This window comes from Pleurodeles waltl, chromosome 12, assembly GCF_031143425.1.
Source record: "Pleurodeles waltl isolate 20211129_DDA chromosome 12, aPleWal1.hap1.20221129, whole genome shotgun sequence".
Classification (NCBI taxonomy): Eukaryota; Metazoa; Chordata; class Amphibia; order Caudata; family Salamandridae; genus Pleurodeles; species Pleurodeles waltl.
The window spans coordinates 640167191-640188420 of NC_090451.1; the positions used below are offsets into that span (position 1 = coordinate 640167191).

Consider the following 21230-nt stretch of genomic DNA (forward strand, 5'->3'; position numbering starts at 1 on the left):
AGAGGGAGAGGAGGAAAAGCGTAAGCAAATATCCCTGACCAGTTCATCCATAGGGCATTGCCTTGGGATTGTTTGTGTGGGTATCTGGATGCGAAGTTTTGGCATTTTGCGTTCTCCCTTGTCGCAAACAAGTCTATCTGAGGTGTTCCCCAGAGTTTGAAATAAGTGTTCAGAATTTGGGTGTGAATTTCCCATTCGTGGACCTGTTGGTGATCTCGAGAGAGATTGTCTGCGAATTGATTTTGGATCCCTGGTATAAACTGTGCAATTAGGCGAATTTGGTTGTGAATTGCCCAATGCCAAATTTTTTGTGCTAGCAGGCTTAACTGCGTGGAGTGCGTCCCCCCCTGCTTGTTTAGATAATACATTGTTGTCATGTTGTCTGTTTTGACGAGAATGTATTTGTGAACTATTATTGGTTGGAAAGCTTTTAGTGCTTGAAAAACTGCTAGAAGTTCTAGGTGATTGATATGCAGTTTTGTTTGATGTACGTTCCATTGTCCTTGTATGCTGTGTTGATCGAGGTGTGCTCCCCACCCTGTCATGGAAGCATCTGTTGTTATTACGTATTGTGGCACTGGGTCTTGGAAAGGCCGCCCCTTGTTTAAATTTATGTTGTTCCACCACAGAAGCGAGAGGTAAGTTTGGCGGTCTATTAACACCAGATCTAGAAGGTGACCCTGTGCTTGAGACCACTGTGATGCTAGGCATTGTTGTAAGGGCCTCATGTGCAGCCTTGCGTTTGGGACAATGGCTATGCATGATGACATCATGCCTAGGAGTTGTAATACCATCTTTGCCTGTATCTTTTGTGTTGGATACATGCGTTGTATGATGGTGTTGAAATTTAGAATTCTTTGTGGACTTGGAGTGGCTACTCCCTTTGATGTGTCTATTATGGCTCCTAGGTATTGTTGTACCTTGCGCGGCAGAATGTTGGATTTTGTAAAGTTGACGGTGAACCCGAGTTTGAAGAGGGTTTGTATGATCTGATTTGTGTGATTTGAGCACTGTATGAACGAATGGGCCTTGATTAGCCAGTCGTCCAAATATGGGAACACATGTATTTTCTGCCTTCTTATGTGTGCAGCGACTACCGCTAGACATTTGGTAAAGACTCTTGGTGCGGTTGTTAATCCGAAAGGCAGTACCTTGAATTGGTAATGTATTCCTTTGAATACAAACCTTAGGTATTTCCTGTGCGATGGGTGTATTGGTATATGGAAATAAGCATCCTTGAGGTCTAAAGTTGCCATGTAGTCGTGTAGTTTTAGCAATGGCAATACTTCTTGTAGTGTGACCATGTGGAAGTGGTCTGATTTGATGAAAGTGTTCACTACTCTGAGGTCTAGGATTGGTCTCAGTGTTTTGTCCTTCTTTGGTATCAGAAAGTACAGTGAGTAAACTCCTGTGTTTATTTGTGTGTTTGGCACTAATTCGATTGCATTCTTTTGCAATAGTGCCTGCACTTCTATCTCCAGGAGATTGGAATGGTGTGTTGTTAAATTTTGTGCTTTTGGTGGTATGTTTGGAGGGAATTGTAGAAATTCTATGCAATAACCATGTTGGATAATTGCTAGAACCCAAGTGTCTGTAATGATTTCCTCCCATGCTTTGTAATAATGACCTATTCTTCCCCCCACTGGTGTTGTGTGGAGGGGGTGAGTGACCTGTGAGTCACTGTTTAGTAGTAGGGGCTTTGGGGCTTTGAAATCTTCCTCTATTTCGAGGGAATTGCCCTCCTCTATATTGTCCCCGAAAACCTCCTCTATACTGTCCCTGGTAACTGGACGGTGTGGCTTGTGAGGTGCTGGCTTGTGTGCTTTGACCCCGAAACCCCCCTCGAAAGGGCGTTTTACGGAATGTGCTGTAATTCCCTCTGCTCTGCGGGGAGTAGAGTGCGCCCATGGCTTTGGCAGTGTCCGTATCTTTTTTGAGTTTCTCAATCGCTGTGTCCACTTCTGGACCGAACAGTTCTTTTTCGTTAAAAGGCATATTGAGAACTGCTTGTTGAATCTCTGGTTTAAATCCAGACGTTCGGAGCCATGCATGCCTTCTGATAGTTACAGATGTATTAATTGTCCGTGCAGCTGTATCTGCAGCGTCCATGGAGGAGCGGATCTGGTTGTTGGAAATGGCCTGTCCCTCCTCAACCACTTGTTTTGCCCTATTTTGTAAGTCCTTGGGCAGATGTTCAATGAGATGTTGCATCTCGTCCCAGTGGGCTCTGTCATAGCGCGCAAGTAGTGCCTGGGAGTTCGCGATGCGCCACTGGTTTGCAGCTTGTGCTGCGACTCTTTTACCAGCTGCATCGAACTTGCGGCTTTCTTTATCTGGGGGTGGTGCATCTCCAGATGTGTGAGAGTTGGCCCTTTTCCTAGCTGCTCCTACAACGACAGAGTCTGGTGGCAGCTGTGTAGTGATGAAAGCGGGGTCTGTAGGAGGCACCTTATACTTTTTTTCCACCCTTGGTGTGATTGCCCTACTTTTGACCGGCTCCTTAAAGATGTCTTTTGCGTGCCGGAGCATACCAGGGAGCATAGGCAGGCTTTGGTATGAGCTGTGGGTGGAGGAGAGTGTGTTGAATAAGAAATCATCCTCGACCTGTTCTGAGTGGAGGCTTACGTTGTGAAATTGTGCTGCTCTAGCCACCACTTGAGAATACGCGGTGCTGTCTTCTGGTGGAGATGGCTTTGTAGGGTATGCCTCCGGACTGTTATCTGACACTGGGGCGTCGTATAGGTCCCATGCGTCCTGATCTTGGTCACCCTGGCTCATGGTGGTGTGAGCTGGGGAGTGTGATGGAGTTTGTGCTGGTGAGACGTTAATCACGGGCGGAGGAGAGGGTGGTGGGGTAACTCTTTTCACCACTTTTGGTTGTGGTGTCTGTTCCGTCTGGAACTCCAACCTTCTCTTTCTCCTAATGGGGGGAAGGGTGCTTATTTTTCCTGTCCCCTGCTGTATGAAGATACGCTTTTGCGTATGGTCCACATCAGTTGCTTGTAGCTCTTCCTCAAACCTATGCTTCTGCATTTGGGAGGTTAGCGAGTGCTCTTCTGTATAAGAGCCTGAAGCTGGGTCGCTTGCAGTTTGTTTCGGCATCGAAACCCTGTCTGCGTGTTTTTTCGGCTCCGAGGTGACTTTTTTCTTTTTCGGGGCCGAAACCTTTCGGCGTCGATCTGTTTCGGTGCCGCTGTCTCGGCGTCGAGCCGTGTCCACACCGGCATCTCGGTGTCGAGGCTTGTCTCCAGCACTTTCTCGGTCCCGAGAAGGCTGCGTGCCGGTGTCTCGACCGGAGTCGGACGATCTCGGCACTGTTTGGGCCTTTTTCGGTGCCGACGATCGGTCACCGAATTTATGGGTCGAGCCATGGCCTGGTGGCAGTGGCGTCCCCTGGGCCTTGTAAATATTCTTCTGAGTGGATTTCGACGTCTTACTCACGGTTTGTGTATCGTCGAATCCTTCGGAGTCTGAGTCTTGGATCGAGAAGGTACCTTCCACTTCCTGTTCCTCGAACTCCCGTTGGGCTGTCGGTGAGGACGCCATCTGAAGTCTTCTGGCTCGACGGTCTCGGAGTGTTTTTCGGGACCGGAACGCACGACAGGCCTCGCAGGTGTCTTCGCTGTGCTCAGGTGACAGGCACAGGTTGCAGACCAAGTGTTGGTCTGTGTAGGGGTATTTATTGTGGCATTTGGGGCAGAAACGGAACGGGGTCCGTTCCATCGGCGTTCTTCAGCACGCGGTCGGGCCGACCAGGCCCCGACGGAGGATCGAAAAACTACCCCGAAGGGCACCGGAGCTCTTCGATCTTCGATGCGGTGTGGAATCTAAGTACGCCGATCCCGAACGCAACAATACCGACGAAAATCTTCCGAAATTAGCTAATTTTCCGTTCCGAAACTCGGAGCGACAGGAACACGTCCGAACCCGATGGTGGAAAAAAAACAATCGAAGATGGAGTCGACGCCCATGCGCAATGGAGACAAAAGGAGGAGTCACTCGGTCCCGTGACTCGAAAGACTTCTTCGAAGAAAAACAACTTGTAACACTCCGGCCCAACACCAGATGGCGAGCTATTGCAGAACATGCGTATCTACAGCGACAGATGCCATCGAACATTACCTTTTCCATTCATAAGGCTATTGCAAGTCACTTATGAGTTTCATAGCCTTTTAAGGAACTCAGACTTCATCCTTGTTCCTCTATATGGAACACCTCTGTGACTTGCAATATCCTTATAATGCATGGCAGGAGGTAATTTGTCCTTTAGATAAACCTGGCTATCTGAGAATCAATGCAATTGACTGACAGACTAGTGCACCAGCAGTATAAAGCAGGCTTCGTGAGAAACCTGACAAGTTGAATAGTTCCATAAAGCTGGCTTCCTCAGATTTCTAACTAGTAACCATTACTATAAAGCTGGCTTCCTGAGATTCAGTGCAGTGGGATATCAGACTACAACAATAGCAGTAACCTGGCCTCCTGAAGTTCAGTGAACGGGATATCGAACTAGTACAATAGCAGTATGAAGCTGGCTTACTGTTATTCAGTGTAATGCGATTTCGAACTAGAACATTAGCCGTATAAAGCTCGCTTCCCGAGATTCAGTGCACGGGAGTACTGAACTAGTAAAATAGCAGTACAAGGTAGACTTCCTAGGAAATATTGCACTGGCATACCGGAATACTGCTATAAACCTGACTTCCTGGGAATAAGTGCACTGGACTGTTGGACTACTACCCCGGCAGCATAAAGCTCGCTTCCAGAGATTCAGTGCACGGGAGTACTTAACTAGCACAATTGCAGTATAAGGTAGACTTGCTAGGAAACATTGCACTGGCATACCGGAATACTGCTAGAAACCTGACTTCCTGAGAATCAGTGCACTGGAGTGTTGGACTACTACCCCGGCAGCATAAAGCTCGCTTGAGATTCAGTGCCAGCGAATTTCCAACTAGATTCAGTGCACAGGCACAGCAGGCTAGTAAGACAGCAGAATAAAGCAGTCTTTCACGAGTCAGTGCACTGGGATATGGGACTGTTGGGAAAAGAGCACTATCTTGGCTTCATGAGATTTGTATTGGAATATCCGACTGCTGTAAAAGGAGCCCAAAGTTGCCTTCCTGAAATCCAGTGAACTGGAATCTAAAATCATTACAACAGCAGTACAAAGCTAGCATCCTGGGCTCCGGTGCACTGGGATTTCAGATGATACAACAGCCGTATGAAGCTGACTTCCTAGATTGTGTCTTCTGCGCTATCAGGATGTTACACAGGGAGCATGATCCAGTCTACAGGGATAGTGTACTGTTACGAATGGAGCATGTAGCGGGTTTCCTGATATCCAGTTAACTGGGATAGCGGGCTGTTAAAAAAGCAGTACGAACCTGGCATGCAGAGATTGTGTACATGGGTATTAAACTGCCACAAAGAAGCACAACCTTGGCTTCTTGAGATTCGGTGCACTGGAATATAGAACTGTTACAAAAGGAGCACAAAATTGGTTTCCAGAAATTTTGTGTAACTGGATATCAGACCGATACAAAAAAAAGGACAAAGGTGGGTCCCTGAGATTCTGTGAACTGGGGTATCAGGCTACTACCAAAGCAGCACAATACTGTTGGGGTTTTAGACAAACAATGCAAAGTTGGCTTCCTGTTATTCACTATTACAGAGTACTGGTGTAAGAACAAGCGTCCTACACTACCATTATTGGTGCATTTTATGCCATTTGCTAGTGCAATCAATTGACTGATTTAATGTCATGTGTTAGACCAGGAAGGTGGATGATTTGTCGTCACACATCAGCCCATTCATTCAAACACTGTTCCCAGGGCTATGCCCGGTTACTGCGTGGGTTAGAGATCATCGGTTCGTTATTAGATCATTCCTGTGCCCTTGTTTGCCAGATTATTTGAAAGCAGGGTTGCCATGGGTTAGCCCAGTGACATTTTTTGATGCCACTTTAGGCAAGTTACTGCAACAGATGCTCCAGTGAGTGGTATATCTTCCTGACACGTGGTAGCCCAGGTTTGAGCACTTCTTTGATATTGCAGTGTCCGGGTGCCACGTGGTACCCGAGAGCGCCTGCTTAGTTAATTAGCCCGTATTGTAGCGCCTGATGATGCCCTCGGCGCAGCATTCCTAACCCGTGTCAGTGTGTACCCCAACAGCTAAGCTCGCTCGGCGTCTCGGTTCACACCCCACTGCTCCGTGCCGCAGTGAGAAGCCCGTGAAATCAAAGCGTGGAAAGTCACCCGGAGGGGTGACGGAGACCTCGATGCCAGCGCGCAGCCTTCGGTCACACAGTACCGTAACATTGCATGTCTCTGAAGTTCAGGATAAGCCTTGAAAACATTTGCCAGGAACGGCAGCGGATGTTTGTCATCGAAAGAAAGGAAAATCCTGGTTGTGGGGAATTCGGAACTGAGAATCCAAAGGTAGTAGAACAGCGAGGACCAGATCAACGCACGGTTATCACACAATCCAAGAACTGGGTAGCGGCTAAAAGCCCGTCATTCCTATCTTTTCTCAGAACGGTCACTTGCGTGCTTCTACTTAAAACCTAGTTATTTGTGGCTTTTGTTTGTAAAATGCCAACTTTTCTGTTCGAACTTAAACATCAGCACAGTTCAACGGGGCGTTACTGCTCCACGCACACTGCACATTAATAAAAGACGATTTCAGAAACATTTCTACATCTTTTTTCACCTTGATAACCATGATGATAACCATCTGTCCCGATGAAGCCAGCTTCCGCAAACACAAGACGGTTCTTGTGGATTGTTAAGAAGAAATAAAAGTTTTATAACTTTTCTTTTTTACAACCAAAGTGCATTACTATGTCGTTTACGTGCAGCAATAATGTTGATTGTAGAAGGATGCTGCCACGCTACATATGTGAGATAACAGCACCCACTCATGAACGGCAATGGGCGTGTATACTGGTGTCTAACAGTTGTATTATAGGAACGACCATCATAAATCAGTTTTAACATTCCCTTCCGAAGGCAAATACATATCTTTGTGCAGGGTCTGTGGCAGTGATAAGCTGTAAAATGTGTCAAGCTCTGAATAGCAGCGTTTCTCAATGATACACCAGACATATGAATGAATGAAGAGAAGAGTTGTGATCAAGTAAAACAACAAATTACTTAATACACAATCTTTTAAGAGCCCGGAATAGTCATGTTCTCAAATACCATCAATTTTTCGAATCTTGCAATAAAAAAAATAAAAAAAAAATACCTTAATGGCGGAGAGATAGGGACCAAATGCAGAAATAGATTTGCTTACCACCAACACATCATTCAAAAACAAGCCCACTGAATGGATTAAAGACTCTTCCTTGGTGAGTTATAGATATATGAAAAGGTGCACTTATGAAGACGATAGCTTGTGACGTCAGACCTCAAATGACGAGCTTACTCACCTATGTTCATGATGCTGTCTTTGTCGGCGCTGAAGAACAACCAGTCGTAAAACAATGCTAGCTTGGCATTGGATGCTGCGACATTTGACTAAAAAAAAAAAAATATATAGATGTGTTAAAAAAATGAAGGTGACAGTGACGGCATCAGGTCTGAAACCCCCAACAGAACATCTTTGCCAACTCTCTGTCTGAATCTCCCATTTCCCCACAAAATCCTACTGCCAGTATTGCACACCAGTCTATACTGCCCACCACTATTGCCCTCTGCAGCTTCTTTCCAAACACCCTTATTAGCACCTATCGATGTCGCCGTGCGCCTTAATGCCCCCTTCACGTCTGTGCACCAAAGCCCCTGGTCTTCCTCCCATCCCACCCCACAAGAACCACCCCCAGCGGCTCCCTCCCTTGCTCCATCTGCTTCCATCTCTACCAATGTCTCATTGCCCGTCTCCTAATTACTCTCTACTCTTTCCATTACAGGATATAAATGGTGGCTCTCACGGTGACCAACTGCCCCGCCATCTCATACAGCCCGAGTACCACAGTACCTCGCCATCCTACCAGTCTATTACACAAACGCACACTGTTGCAAAGACCCTTAAGTCTTTTACCGTGCAGGTGGTCAGCAACCAGCCAATGATGGCCCAGCGGGGAAGGATATCCGAGCTGAGGACTTCGTTGGATGGGTGGACCACCCCGCAAATGTAGCGTATCAGGTCGCAGCGCAACGACTGGCTGTCTGGCGTCGACAAATACTGCCTCTGGAACCAGTCCTGGTATCTCTTCTGCTGGCCAAATCGTACCTGGTTGAACGAGAAGAAATCAGAGTTTATCCCGCACAGAGCACTGTCACAGGAAAGAAGAGAAAGGGTACAATAAAAACAGTTTTAACAATGCATCTCAAAATGTGCAGTTCCAAAGGGAACAGAGAGCAAGAAGAGCTAGAGCCGGTGCCAAACGGCAGAGTTCATCACACTGGGGGGTTTCAACCCCGGACTGTGGGAAAAGAACAAAATCAGAGGAGAAACAACCAATATTTTTCTGCCATGCGGAAGGCAGACATGGGCACAGTCCTGCACACCACAAACGATTAAGTTACAGTCTGCTCATCAAACATGGTAAAGAGTTGCCCACATACGATCAGGCATTAACACCAACAGGCCTCAGAAGGACCGAGCTGGTATGACCTAGGATAGGTGCAATGCGGAAACAGCATGGAGGTTAGAAAAGCCTGCGGACCATGTAATCTTTCTGGACAAGATTTGAGAATACCTCACATGAAGGTGGAATAAAAGAGGTTGAAAGGGGCATCAAATATTTTAGAAGCCGTAGTGTCTTAGAAAACCTATTAAACGGCATGAAGTGGAACAATGAGCTGGGCTAATTTATTTTTTTTAAACGGATCAGTCCCCGAAAAACGCAACCTGCAAAAAATGTGGATGCAACCTGGCGTTAGAGAATAATTCACAAGGACAAAATAATGCGAAAAATATTGAGAAAGACAGTCTTCTGTGTTCCACCTGTCTCCTCAGAGTACTAGTATACGATGCAAATACCAACGGTGCCACCCCTTAACGAGGATACAAATCATACTCTTCCTCAAAGTAGAGAAAGCTCTTCCCCCCCCTCCAGCTAGAGAGCACATCTCAACACGTGTGCAGACAATCCCACAACTCGGACTGAACTTGCGCCATCCAGAGTGGCATCCTCCTGCTACGATTTGCTTTCTTTTTGTGTAAAATCAGGGTCTAGAGTCAATTTCATATAGACTGAGGTGTTATTATTTATGTATTTGTTAACAGTTTTATATAGCACGAACGTGGCTCAAGGGCACAGAGAGATGACGTGATTTGCTCAGAATCATATATTGTTGAACCGATGTCAGGACTGGAAGCTGGTCACTGAGATCCAAAATCAGCAGTCCTGCCGGTAACGCCACATCTCTTCCTTAGTCCTTGGGTTTGGGTGGAGGTGCGGAGACTGCGATTAAGAGATTTACCAACACGATAAGCCGAGCAGCATACTGGAACGGAAGGTATCGTAAGTGGCAAGGTGGCCAGTCATAGCAGCAAACTCTGTTGATAGCAAGAAAGGTTACAACGTGCCACAAGTTAAGTAAACAGCGATAGAGGGTGCCTATTACGCATTTGCTTGGAGTACTAACCATTTAATAGATTCACAATACCTTCTTTGGGCCTGGACCTTTACACCATTATCCCAGCATTGAGGAAGCCACAAAACTCTCTTAACGCACGTCTGCCCTGGAATATCAATTATCCCACCATAAAGACATCAATAGGGCCCGCACAATGTGGATCTATTTTCATTACTACTCTGCACCAATATCCGAGATTGGAATGGGCTTCCACCACACCGCCACAGTTTTATCTTATACCATGCAAAGATATCGCAAAGCTGTCTTAATGAACATTTACCGGGATCTGCAGCAGACTGAAAGAACCACCACAGACCTCTAAAGAGCTACGATAAACCTCCTCAATGGTGCCATGAATCGTGCACCAGGACATCAGTACTGAGACATCCAGAGGGTTCCTTAAAACATCCTCAGATCTGCTTACAGGAGTTTACACGAACTACAATAATTGACAATGTCTTAACAAGAGCTCCATATTGGTAAGTAGTATTCGTTTGTACCTTCGTAATCCTATCACTTTTTTTTTTCTTTTTCACACACAAGCGTAACTTACTTCACCACAAAATGATCACTCAGAGAAAACTCCTAAACAGCTACCTCCTCGGTTTACCAATAAAATGTGTGGATTTCCACAAAAGTTTTACAGATCTTTTCCCACTCTGGAAAATTACTTTGCAAAGAGCAGGATCTCAGCCCTCCTCAGGGGAGGCAGAGGATAGGGCATACCACTCGTGCATGGGGAAGGGAGGGAGGCATAAGGAGTCATTTCTCCATAAGGAGAATATTTTCCACAAAAGAGACAAAAATATGGAGAGGACGTGCTTTTGCATTTTGCTGGCAAGCGTATATTATGGGTTTTAATCCATGCAGAAAGCTAAAGGGTATGCATGGGGGAACAGAGGTATGATTTGATGATTGTTAGACCCAAAGGGGTGTGCAAATTCCCCCAAACAGGCATACATCTATGCAATCACAGGGATATACGTTTGGGTACAAATAAGTGATCCGTAAAGTTATACATATTTTTTTAATGAATATGTCTCAGTGTCAGTCTAGCCCGGTACCACAAAATACAGATACCTTGATTTTTGTAACTCGATCTTGGTATGGCAGGACTGTGATCGAGCTACTCACCCGGCTCATAATGCCCCTTGGTCTGTCTGTCATGCACCAGATTGTCATGCACCTCTGGCTGGACTTGGAGTGTGTGTGCTGTTATTTCAGTACTGGGACACTTCCAGCACTCCTAACTAGACACAACACATTCAGTGCGGAGCGGAAGCATGCCATCCCTTCTGGTAAAATGACCCAGCTGGTTAACATGCCACCTGCAGAGATCTGGTCAAGGCTGAGCATATCTCAGAGTTTCTGAAAGGAGAATGCTTGGAAACAGAAGAAGATAGAGAATAAAGCACAGCAGTCAGATCCATGTCTGAACAGTTTAGCAACAGATGAGCACTGGGTTTTGGTCCCATTTCGCTCCTGGTCCGACCGCAGACAGGACGTCTAAGGGCCAGGACTTTAGCGCTAAGTCCGTGGACAGAAACCACCTCCAACGGTTTCCAGCAGGGCCCACCGAGTCTGTCCCAGGGGTTGCGAGGGTCAGTGCCCATTCCTCTCTGTTTGGATGGCCCTGGAACTCTACCACATCTCCAAGCAGTCAAATCACGCAGGTTAAGACATTTAAGCCCATGCCACTTTCCAGAACCTTCCATTCGTTTTTTTGGGGTTTGTTAAACTCTGGTATTTGGACACTGCCCAATACAAAACACTTGGCTGACTTCCTATTGTGAACCATTGTCCATCATGAACATCATTCCACCGGTGGCCTGCGAACAAGACCGCTTTCTCATTCTTACTCCTCCACAAGGTGAGGAACAAAAGACATTTTTCAAGTCGCTGTACCGCACTGGCCGTATGGGCTGTCCGCTAGTGATTCTCTGCTCTTCTGGGAGGGGTAGCTGACATTTTAACTGTGTAAACACTTCTGCATCACTATGGAAATATATTTTGTAGTTGAATGGAGGGCTAACATATTTGAACATTTTTATAATTACAATTTGAATCATTTTGCTTAAAAGCTTCCTTTTGACCATTAATATTTCTGACATTTTCCATTTTTTTTTCAGTAAGTCGGTTTTCCCACAGCTCGGAGCTCAGCATTACCCGGGACGTCATGAAGAGCAGCTTGGTTTCCATGTCGGGTGTGAGGCGACAAGCCAGGAACTTGCGCGACGTCCTCGACTGAAGAAGCTGCAGAACACCTACAAAGGGAGCAGTGATAAAGAATCACACGTTAGAACAAGCGGTTCAAACAAGAGAAACTCACTACTGACCTGCATGAAACCTACCTCTCTAAGTACTAGAACTATAAACACACTGGAAACTCAACAGCATCCTTGCCCTCAGCACCCACAGCTACTGAACAGTCCTCAAACCCACCCACACGCCATAATCCTCAAAGCAGCTCCGACAGTCAACTCGCCCTTCCCGGAAGGAGCCGCTCACATCTCAGCACTAATACAACACAACATTAGTTGCAGCAAACTCACAAACCAGTCCAGGAACCCTACAGCCTTAAAACAGTTTGCTAATTTGATAATAATCCTGTAAAGGAGCACTGTCACAGGTAGGCCCAACAGGGACAAAACCATGCGAATTTTTTGTGAAGATTTTAATAAACTGATTACAATGAATCTAAATGGGAATTATTCATGAGGCAAGTGTTTGACACAAAACAAAATTTGCCATGGATCAAGACTCCTAACCTAAAGCCTAAATGCTAACCTACTAGAGGAACAATACAGGTTTAAAAAGCCAGCTAACCATCAGACACTGCTTTGCTGTACCGACACCAGATCGTTCTGCCAATACAATCAAATGCTGATCTGTCGCATGATTAATTTCAGAATAGCAAGATAAAAAGCTCTGCCACCAGAGCTCACTTGTAAGCTGCAACTCTCAAACAATATCTACGAGTGGGTTCAGACATCCTTAAAATAAGTCCCTTGCTTGTCGAACTCATGGTATCCCAGTACTGGCCCCATACAGTTCAGCAAGAAGGGCTTCATAGTGAATAGGAGCACATCCTACACTTGGACCACACAACTACAGCCACGCCCACTATAGGAACAACCCAGATACTCCACGCGTCTGTCCTGCAGATTACACTGATGTGTGCATATCTCAAATTGTTAAATGAAGTATTTCTTTGCAATACAGGAAATGTTGCAAAAGCCATGTCACAGTGATGCCCAAGCATCACGTGTGGTTATTCCGTGCATAAAGCTAGAAAAACGTGCCCTACTATGGACTGCTGAAAGAAAAAGAAAAAAGTGGCTCCCTAAATGTGGGCAGTGGAAGGATACAAGCCATCCAGTCATAAGAGTCATAAACAAGCTATGACCCAGAGGAGGGATAAACAGAAGAATGGGAAAACAAGCCATCGAATAACATGAAAACGAGACCAAATTGCCACCAATGAGCGTGTTTTAAGTCCACTTTACTTTTTGGGTAAGCCAACAATAGGTATTTCGTAATCTGATAGCTTGCATTGTCTGACAGTTGAGACTAAATAAACACAAGCACTACCACAGAAGCCAAAACGTCTGTCCTTAGTAAGCGTACAATTGTTTTTAACAGTTATTTCCAAACATATGTGATATTGGGGGGGAGGGGGGATTCAGACGTATAAAAAATATGGTTCCCCAGCTCTGGCACTGAAATGCACTCCTCGTCAGATGGATGAGCACAGGTAATCAGGCACAATGCTATACATCACAGCGTTAGATAGCCGATGGATGGTATGGGCTGACCCACAACCTCATGCTGTGGGTTGTGGTAAGCAGAAGCAAATTGTGACTAACATTTACACCAACTGTTAAAGACAGATGACTGAAAATATGTTTATTACAAATTTTCAAGAAAACAATAGGCAGGCGAGACAATTAAAGTGGTCTGTAGACCAGACCTAAAACAAGCATTGGCAAAGCCAATAGTCCATGCTGGTTTTCTTTTCTCATTTTTTTTTTCAAAACTGTGCTGGGGAAGCTGCTGTATGTACCCTCGTCAATTTAAGGAAAAAAGGATAAAGTATACAATAATATTTTTGTCTCTAAAAGCACATATTTCCATAGTACTCCTTGGCACTGAAGGTAATGACTGTGTGCTATTTGCGAAAGGGTAGAATGATGTCCATCACAGTAAAGATAGAAATGGCTGCAGTGGGCTGCCCAGCTGCCCCATGCTATAGTGAGTGTAAGAAAGACGTGAACAACAGACCAATGGATGAAGAGGGCTGGCTGAACTTGAGGCCTAAATTAAGCACTCAATGGTCTCCCACGAGGAAGGAAAGTAGAATATAAAAAATGCACAAGAGGAGCGGGAGCGTTTAGAAGGGATGGGCACAATACAGCAAGAAAAGAGCCTTGCCCCTAGAATAAGAAGTGTCCTCCTTAAGAAAGAAAAAGCAGCACAGCATAGAATGCTTCAATCCTTCAGGAAACGTCACCTAAAAATAGCTCTTCCCGACAGCGTCAACTAGGCTGTGAAGGAAGAAGTGAACGATTCTTTGCTCAGAGGCAGGACATGCCCATCCACCCCCTGCTGAACCGATCCTTCCCTCCTCCAAGTACTAGAAGACAAACAACGAAATAATGAGAACAAGTCAAGGGAGCAACCAATGCATGCTGAAGCACAGAGCAGCGGTAGGAGAAGGGTTCCTCCTCATACAACACAAGGGGTACCAAATCAGTCTCCGACAACTGCACAATAAAACGAAGATCATCAACTACATACACAGACGAGCGCACACATACATCAAGTACGGCCAAAAAAGTATTAACATTGGCGGAACTAATAAGGAAATCAAGTGTGCAACAACCCGTAGCCTGCTTTAGTGCATCACAATGAAACAGTCTCCACATATGTAATTAAATTGATGTATTATTTCCCAAAACATTGCACCCCAAACCTGCATCAATTCTCTCATCAACATTATATTACCTATGTGCTATGTAGTGCTTAACAGCTGCTGTCTGCAGGATTTTAAGGCCTGTAAAATACTTTGGGACCAGTTATAATAAAGTGAGCAAATTTGGTGTGTGTTAATGTACATGTTTGTTGTTTGCATGCTTGTATGTTTGTGTTCAGATGGCCTGCATGCGCATGGCTGTGTTCTCTCATGAAGGTGCGAGCAAAGTGTCTGTAACTCAATGGGTGCACAGATCTCAGTGCATGCACGATTGTGAGTACATATTAACAGACAATGCATTATTATGGGGACTTCATACTATCGGAAGAGGTTCTACAATATATTTGAACCCACTAAAGAATCAGTGATCAAGTCCAGACAGCAACACCTGCAGATTTATGTAACCTCCTCCTCCAGCTTCCATAAAAATGTAAGTCACTGGAATATAAATCAAGAATGCAGTAGCAGCAAGATCTCTAAATAGGATGACAAAGTGGTTGGCATGCATGCGCACCACACGCTGAGCAATTCAAGGCTCAGTGCTGCACTTGTTCAAAATGTTGAGGGCCAGTAGTGGGAGTTGCCCCTCCTGTTTCTGAATGTAAAATTACTTTTATGGTGTCTGACCTTATGATTGCAGCTATTCTCTGGAGAATGGTGAGAAATGATTTGAGGGCTAGACTGATGGCCAGAAGTTCCAAGTAACTGATGTGGCGACTCTGGTGCTGTAGAGGCCATGTGTACTAGACTGTCATGTGGCGAAGGTGGGTGCCCTATTCCACAAGAGACACATTTGTGGTGATGGTCACTTGCGGAAGTGGTCTAGAACGGGACTAACGATCAACTAATCATTTCTGTTGCAACAGGAGAGGAGAATGCTGGGCGCTTGTTGTTACCAACATAAGATCTTCCCACCTCCATTCCGTGTTCGCCCATTGTCATTACAGACACTCTGGTAATGGTATCGCGCAATATGGTATGCAGGACAGTTGCTATACAGGAAGCCATCATGCCCAAATGGTTACATCACAGTGCAAACAATGATGGGACGATGTGTCTGAACATAAGGCAGCAGCTGTTAGAATGGCATTCCTATCTGCTGGCCTGGGCATGCCTTGCCTGTTTCTGCACTGGAGTTATTATTATTATTTTTTTGCACTGATAGTGAAACCCAGTTTGTAAAGTGGAGACACTGCTATTTGAGTGTGTGCTAGACAATGGACTTTGCTGCTGCTCTTTACCAGCCAGTCGTCTAGATATGGAAACAAGTGAATAGCATGTCTGTGCGGATGTGCTGCCACAACAGCTAGACACTTGTAAAATCCATTGGGGCTGTAGCAACCCAGTGAGTATGCACCAGTGTGCAGTAAGTCAGGAATAACAGACCTGCATGATGTAAGCTGGATCTCGTGGGGCTGGTTTGTATTTCTTTTCCATGCAAGAGTTTACCACTCTAGTCTTTACCGATTCTTTGAAAGTGTCAGCCATGGTCTTCAGCATGCTCTCAAGCATAGGTACAAATATGATAGATCTTTCAGTTTTCAAGAGGGTTTCCAATGGGAAATCATCCTCCACTTCGGCATGTCAGGTGGATCTGGAAATGTTGAGCTGCACTCTGGATGACTGCATGATACGCATTGGTATCATCTGGTGGAGACGTCTTTATTAGGTACAGTTTAAGACCTGGGCTGCTTATATATTCCTCCCAAGGATCTTCCCCCAAACCCTGATGTCTAAAGGACTCTTTCACTGGATCCTGAATGTATTAAGGGTTCTCTGGGGAGGAGTCTATGTCCTGCTTGTCAGGAGGTGGGGATTGTGAAGTTAGAGGTGGTGAAGGATGTGTGAAAGGTAGTTAGGGAAAGAGGTGGGCTGGTGGCCATATTCCTTTTTTTTTTTTTTTTTTTTTTTAAAAGAGTATGTTGGTGGTAGAGGAGGAGATTAATGTGGTTCATCCCTGAAGGCGAGGCACTGTTTCGGAAGCCAGAGGATTAGTGTGCATTTTGCAGTGTTTGGAGGCATAAACAGTTTTTTCTGTGTCCCATCCAAGACGTCAGCGATTCTTTGCAGTTTCAACCCCACGCAGGTCTCCGGACTGGCTGTTAAAGGTGGTTTCAATGTTGAGCAAAAGGCTGGGATTTGCTGGTTCTTCTGTCTCGACTTCGGCTCCAAAGTGCACTTGTTGGTGGCGTGGGGCCCGAGGTGTGTTGTCCTTAATGCCAAATGTGCCAAGTGGGATGCATCTTTGGCGTCGAGCAAGGCTTCTCTGTGGCTTGTTGATGGAGCATAATGTGGATCAGTACCTTCTGTTTTGTCCAACATTAAATCGGCCTCTAAAGAAGCATTTTTCTAGGCTTTGTTTTTTTTTTTTTTGCCTTGGACCTAGGTTAGATACCAGACACCCATGGAAGCGGTGCTCTGCCTCGACCCCCATGTGCTTGTGGACTCAAGACTGACCTGTAGGAGCCACCATGGAGTATGGTGTCGATTTTGGCTTGGGTCATATAGCTAGTGGCTGCTGAGGTGGTGGTTCGAGGAACTCTACCTCTCCTTCAGAAATCTCAGAGAAGCAGTTCTCCACCTCCTCCTGTACTTGGCCCCTTCCCCTGCCCTCTCTTGCCTGTGTCCAGCCCTTACCACTCCCTTCTCTCCCCTTCTCTACTCCATGGCCCTTTGTGCATGCCCTTGCCTGCTCCCTCTTGCACACCATGATCGCTGTCCTGCCACTACCACTCCTGCTTGCCATACATGGTCGTATGTGCTGCTACAGCTCCTCCCACCTGCTGTGTAGACAGCTTGCTGCCCCCAACCCCCTTCCCACCTTCCCTTCGTTGTTGGCGTGTACGCCATTTTAGTCTTACTGTTGCCCTCCAAGGTGTGCTGTACTTCCAGTGGCAGCCCTGCCTGCCCTCCCTGGTCAGCTTGCTGCTCCTGCCCCCTGTCCTCCATTTTCCATGTGCAGGCCCCTATCTCCTGCCTTGTCTGCTCCTTTGTCATGCCCCTGTCCCCCCTCTCCTGCCCTTCATGGTCGGTTATGCTGCAACTGTCCTTTCTGTCTGTCCTGTATGGTCAACTTCCTGTCCTGGCCTCTTTCCCCTCTCCTCTTTGATGTCCATGTGCATAGCCCTGTCCCCTCCCTACTGTTTTCCATGGTTTACTGTGCTGCACTGCCATCCTGCTTGCCCTGAGTGGTGTATTGTGCTGCAGCTGCAACCCACAACACCTGCCCTGTAAGGCCAAATTAGTGCCCTTGTCCATCTCCCACCTGCCCTCCGTTTCCAAGTCCATGTCCCTTTCCCTACGCTATTCCTCCTGCCCTCTGTGATTCAATCTAGCATGCTTCCCAACATTTTGAACTTGGTCAGAGGGAGATTTTGAAAAAGACACCTGGGGAATTGATTTTCCCCATTGACTTACATTGAAAAAGAGGAAAGTTTAGGCAGGAGGCAGATAAAATAAAGCCCTTTAGGGTTTAAAAACATAAGGAGTCTCCTGCCTGAATCGGATCTGTTGGCATACAAGGTTGTACTGCCACAGACAATGCCTTCTGCCCTCAATGGTCTGTTATATTTTCACAGCCGCTCTTGCCTATCCTGCATGGCTGGTTTGTTGCCCCTGCCCCCTTTTCCCCTGCCCTCCATGGTCTGTTTTGGTGCCACTGCCCCTCCTGCCTGCCCATTGTGGTCAACTTGTTGCCTATGCCCTCCCCTCAATTAGCACAGTCTGTGCCCCTAACCTCTGCTTCCCCGCAGTATTCTAAAGAACAACCTGATTGTTAAAATTCTAGATTTATTACAAAAGTATGACACGCCTGATGTCATCTTGATGTAATCAAAACTATAATACCTAAAGCAATTCCTTCAGAAATTATAAACATAGGAGTGCCTTCTTTCCATAGAATTATATTTAGTGCTCTAAAAAACGAAAATGAGTTCCCAAATAGTGACAAAGTACTTTTAAATTATTTGGCATCTTTATATTTTTTTTTATCCAGTTCATCACTTGATTATACGTTTCACTCCGGGGGGATAGGATGTGGAATTACGGCCAGAGCTACAGAACTTGCAACTGGTAAACCAGGTTTGAGTTTCAGAGTCAGCTTGACATCCTATGATTCTGGGCAAATTACTTAAACTCCCCGTGCCTAAAACCAATATGGATGTGTACTTGGAGTACTGTAACTGATGCTCATGTAAAGCATCCAAGTACCTTCAGTTCAAGTCTGCGCTATATAAAACTGCAAAAAAACAAAGAAATTAAGTGTTTTGCACACTACGGTCATTGGGCTATACTTGCGCTACATTTGGGTGAAAACTGTGCTAAATTTTTTCTCTAGAGGCCATCTTAGGAGACTTTTCTTGTTATGAAGCTCCCTAATCTCCACATTTACTGCAGTATCCTCAGTAGAAAATGCCTTCAGATTTCTACTTCGATTCCATCAAGATGGCATTCAGATGTGTCACACCTCTGGCCTAAATTCAAACTTACCTGCTTACTGAAAAAACAGGAACTGTTTGACTACCTCTGGCACCTCTTCCTAAGCGTTGCATCCCAAAAAACAATAACCTTACCTTCATTGTCATCACACACACCAAAACACTTCCCAAATAGGCAAAAACAAAGACAACATCCTTCCAACTACACTCCCCTACACGGCGTAGCTTGCTGCCCATGAAAACGCTTCGGTACCGTACAAAAGGGAAGTAAGCACTGTAAATGCTGCAAAAGAGTATTACAAATAAACATTGTTCCTAACAAAATAGGTGGTTGTCCAATCGTCCTTAAAATCGAAAGTAAAACGCAGAAGGCAATTTGTGAAGAACTTATCAAACAGCCATGAAAAGAGTAGAAATTATAGTGATGACTACATGTCAGAGATTTACCAAAACGTATTCATTCAATTCCAGATCTCAGAATATTTCATGTTTGAACGAGGACTCAAAAAATATCAGTGTATATTTGGAAAGTTGACACCGGTAAGAGTATAAACAGATTTGAATTTTCTAAGACTAAAGAAAGGAAGGAATAAAAAAAAAAAATGCTCACAACATGCATCTTTTATCACCATATCTGTCGTTCTTTTTAACACCCATGACCTCCCTAAACGACCCAGCCGAGCTGCCCCACTGCTCCTGCGGCAGGCAGGCAGGCAGGCTTTCTCGGAGGGGGAAACTCTCAGGCCCTGGCAGAGCTCATTATAACATGTTTAAGGAGTCCCGGCCATCATTTCCTCCCAAGGGATGAATAATTTACCCAGCGCTAATCGCGGAGAGGCTTCCTTCATCCCCGCGGAGTTGTTCCTTGCAGATTACACAAGACTTGTTGCTGTATGTCTCGCTGCTGCTGACGTTACCTGCGGGATAAATGTGTCTAGCTTTCCTTTCGATGCACACACATTCGCTTTAAAGCCGAGGAGTGTGTAATGAGGGTGGGGGGCACAAACCTTCCTCCCTCCGGGAGGCGCTTGCATTGCAGCTGCCTGGCACAGTTTTCGGCGCATAACTTTGAGGCCTCAAACAGGGAAACCATATCAGATCTTGGGATGGACAAGTCATTCATCAAGCTCAGAAGCCCAGATCAGACTGAAAGCCGCGCTCTCCATCTCTTCGCTCCATCTCAAAGTCTCATTTTTATCAGATGCGAAGTGCACAAGCACCGATGAATGCGGTATCTAAAGACTAAAACAGTTATTTACACAGCACGCAGAGCCAGAACGAGAACACCCTTAACAGACCTTGAGGGAAATAAAGGGCACTTCGCAGCGCTTCAGTATAAGGTATTCACCTCAGTGTGGGAGTATGTAATGTGCTGCACAACATATATACAATAGGAGAAATAAACCAGAGTACATGATTAAGTAGACTTCATGATTGAGAAAAGCAGCCAAGCCCCAGAGGCTGTGGGGCGCCACAGTTGGGTAGTGATGGGGCTGGGATGGCGGGGGCAGCAATGAGCAAGGTCTCTAGCTCGAGTCAGGGATAGAAACTAATTAAATGAATGCTCTGTATGAGAGTTAGGAGGGCAGAGTGATGTGTTTCAGACAAGAGGAGGATCATACTGGAGAAGAACAGACCACCAGGACGTGCCTAGCTCTGGGTCAATTTCCGCACAGGGAAATGCCTACTGCTAGAAAGAAAAGCAAATGATTGATGGCAGGTATGAGAGAAGTTATATCCCGTGATAAAAACAGCTTCAAATACACTGAAGGTACAAACCCACTGCTCAGGAAGGCTGCTCGGAGAAGGAAGAGAGGCATGAGTGACATAATTAAGATACTGACTATCTACTTGCAAAGCCCAAACTTGGTACGAGGAGCCACAAAACTAGAAAATGACAAAAAGACTCAGCAAGTGGGTTTACAGAAATTGCTTACGGTCTTAAGTGAGGCATAGGCCAAGCACAAGACCGTTCTACAGATAAGCCAAGTATTTATAGGAGATGGTGCCTCTGCAGAGGCAGCTTTTCAACAGGCCCAAAGAGCCGGATATTAAGAGTTGCAGAGGAACTTGAGTGGCTGCTACATTTGGCTAATTCTGCCCCCTTTTTTCTTTTTATAACACGCAGGATGCACACAGCAGAGATTCTCAAAATGTATTCTTGTTTGCAACAGGAGCCACTGAAATAACATGTCCAAATTTGCAAAGCCCACGTTAGTAGGAACACAAGGAGGT

General features: G+C 45.6%; 1 protein-coding gene across 1 annotated transcript in view; it reads right to left on the reverse strand.

Moving 5' to 3' along the window:
* INTS3 (integrator complex subunit 3) overlaps positions 1–21230 on the reverse strand; it is a 383756-nt gene that overhangs the window by 199402 nt on the left and 163124 nt on the right. Inside the window, exons 9-11 of the mRNA XM_069218194.1 lie at positions 11754–11851; positions 8044–8235; positions 7433–7520 (exon numbers count right to left, since the gene is read on the reverse strand). Of these exons, the coding sequence (XP_069074295.1) occupies positions 7433–7520; positions 8044–8235; positions 11754–11851 (378 nt within the window). The remainder of the gene's footprint in view (positions 1–7432; positions 7521–8043; positions 8236–11753; positions 11852–21230) is intronic.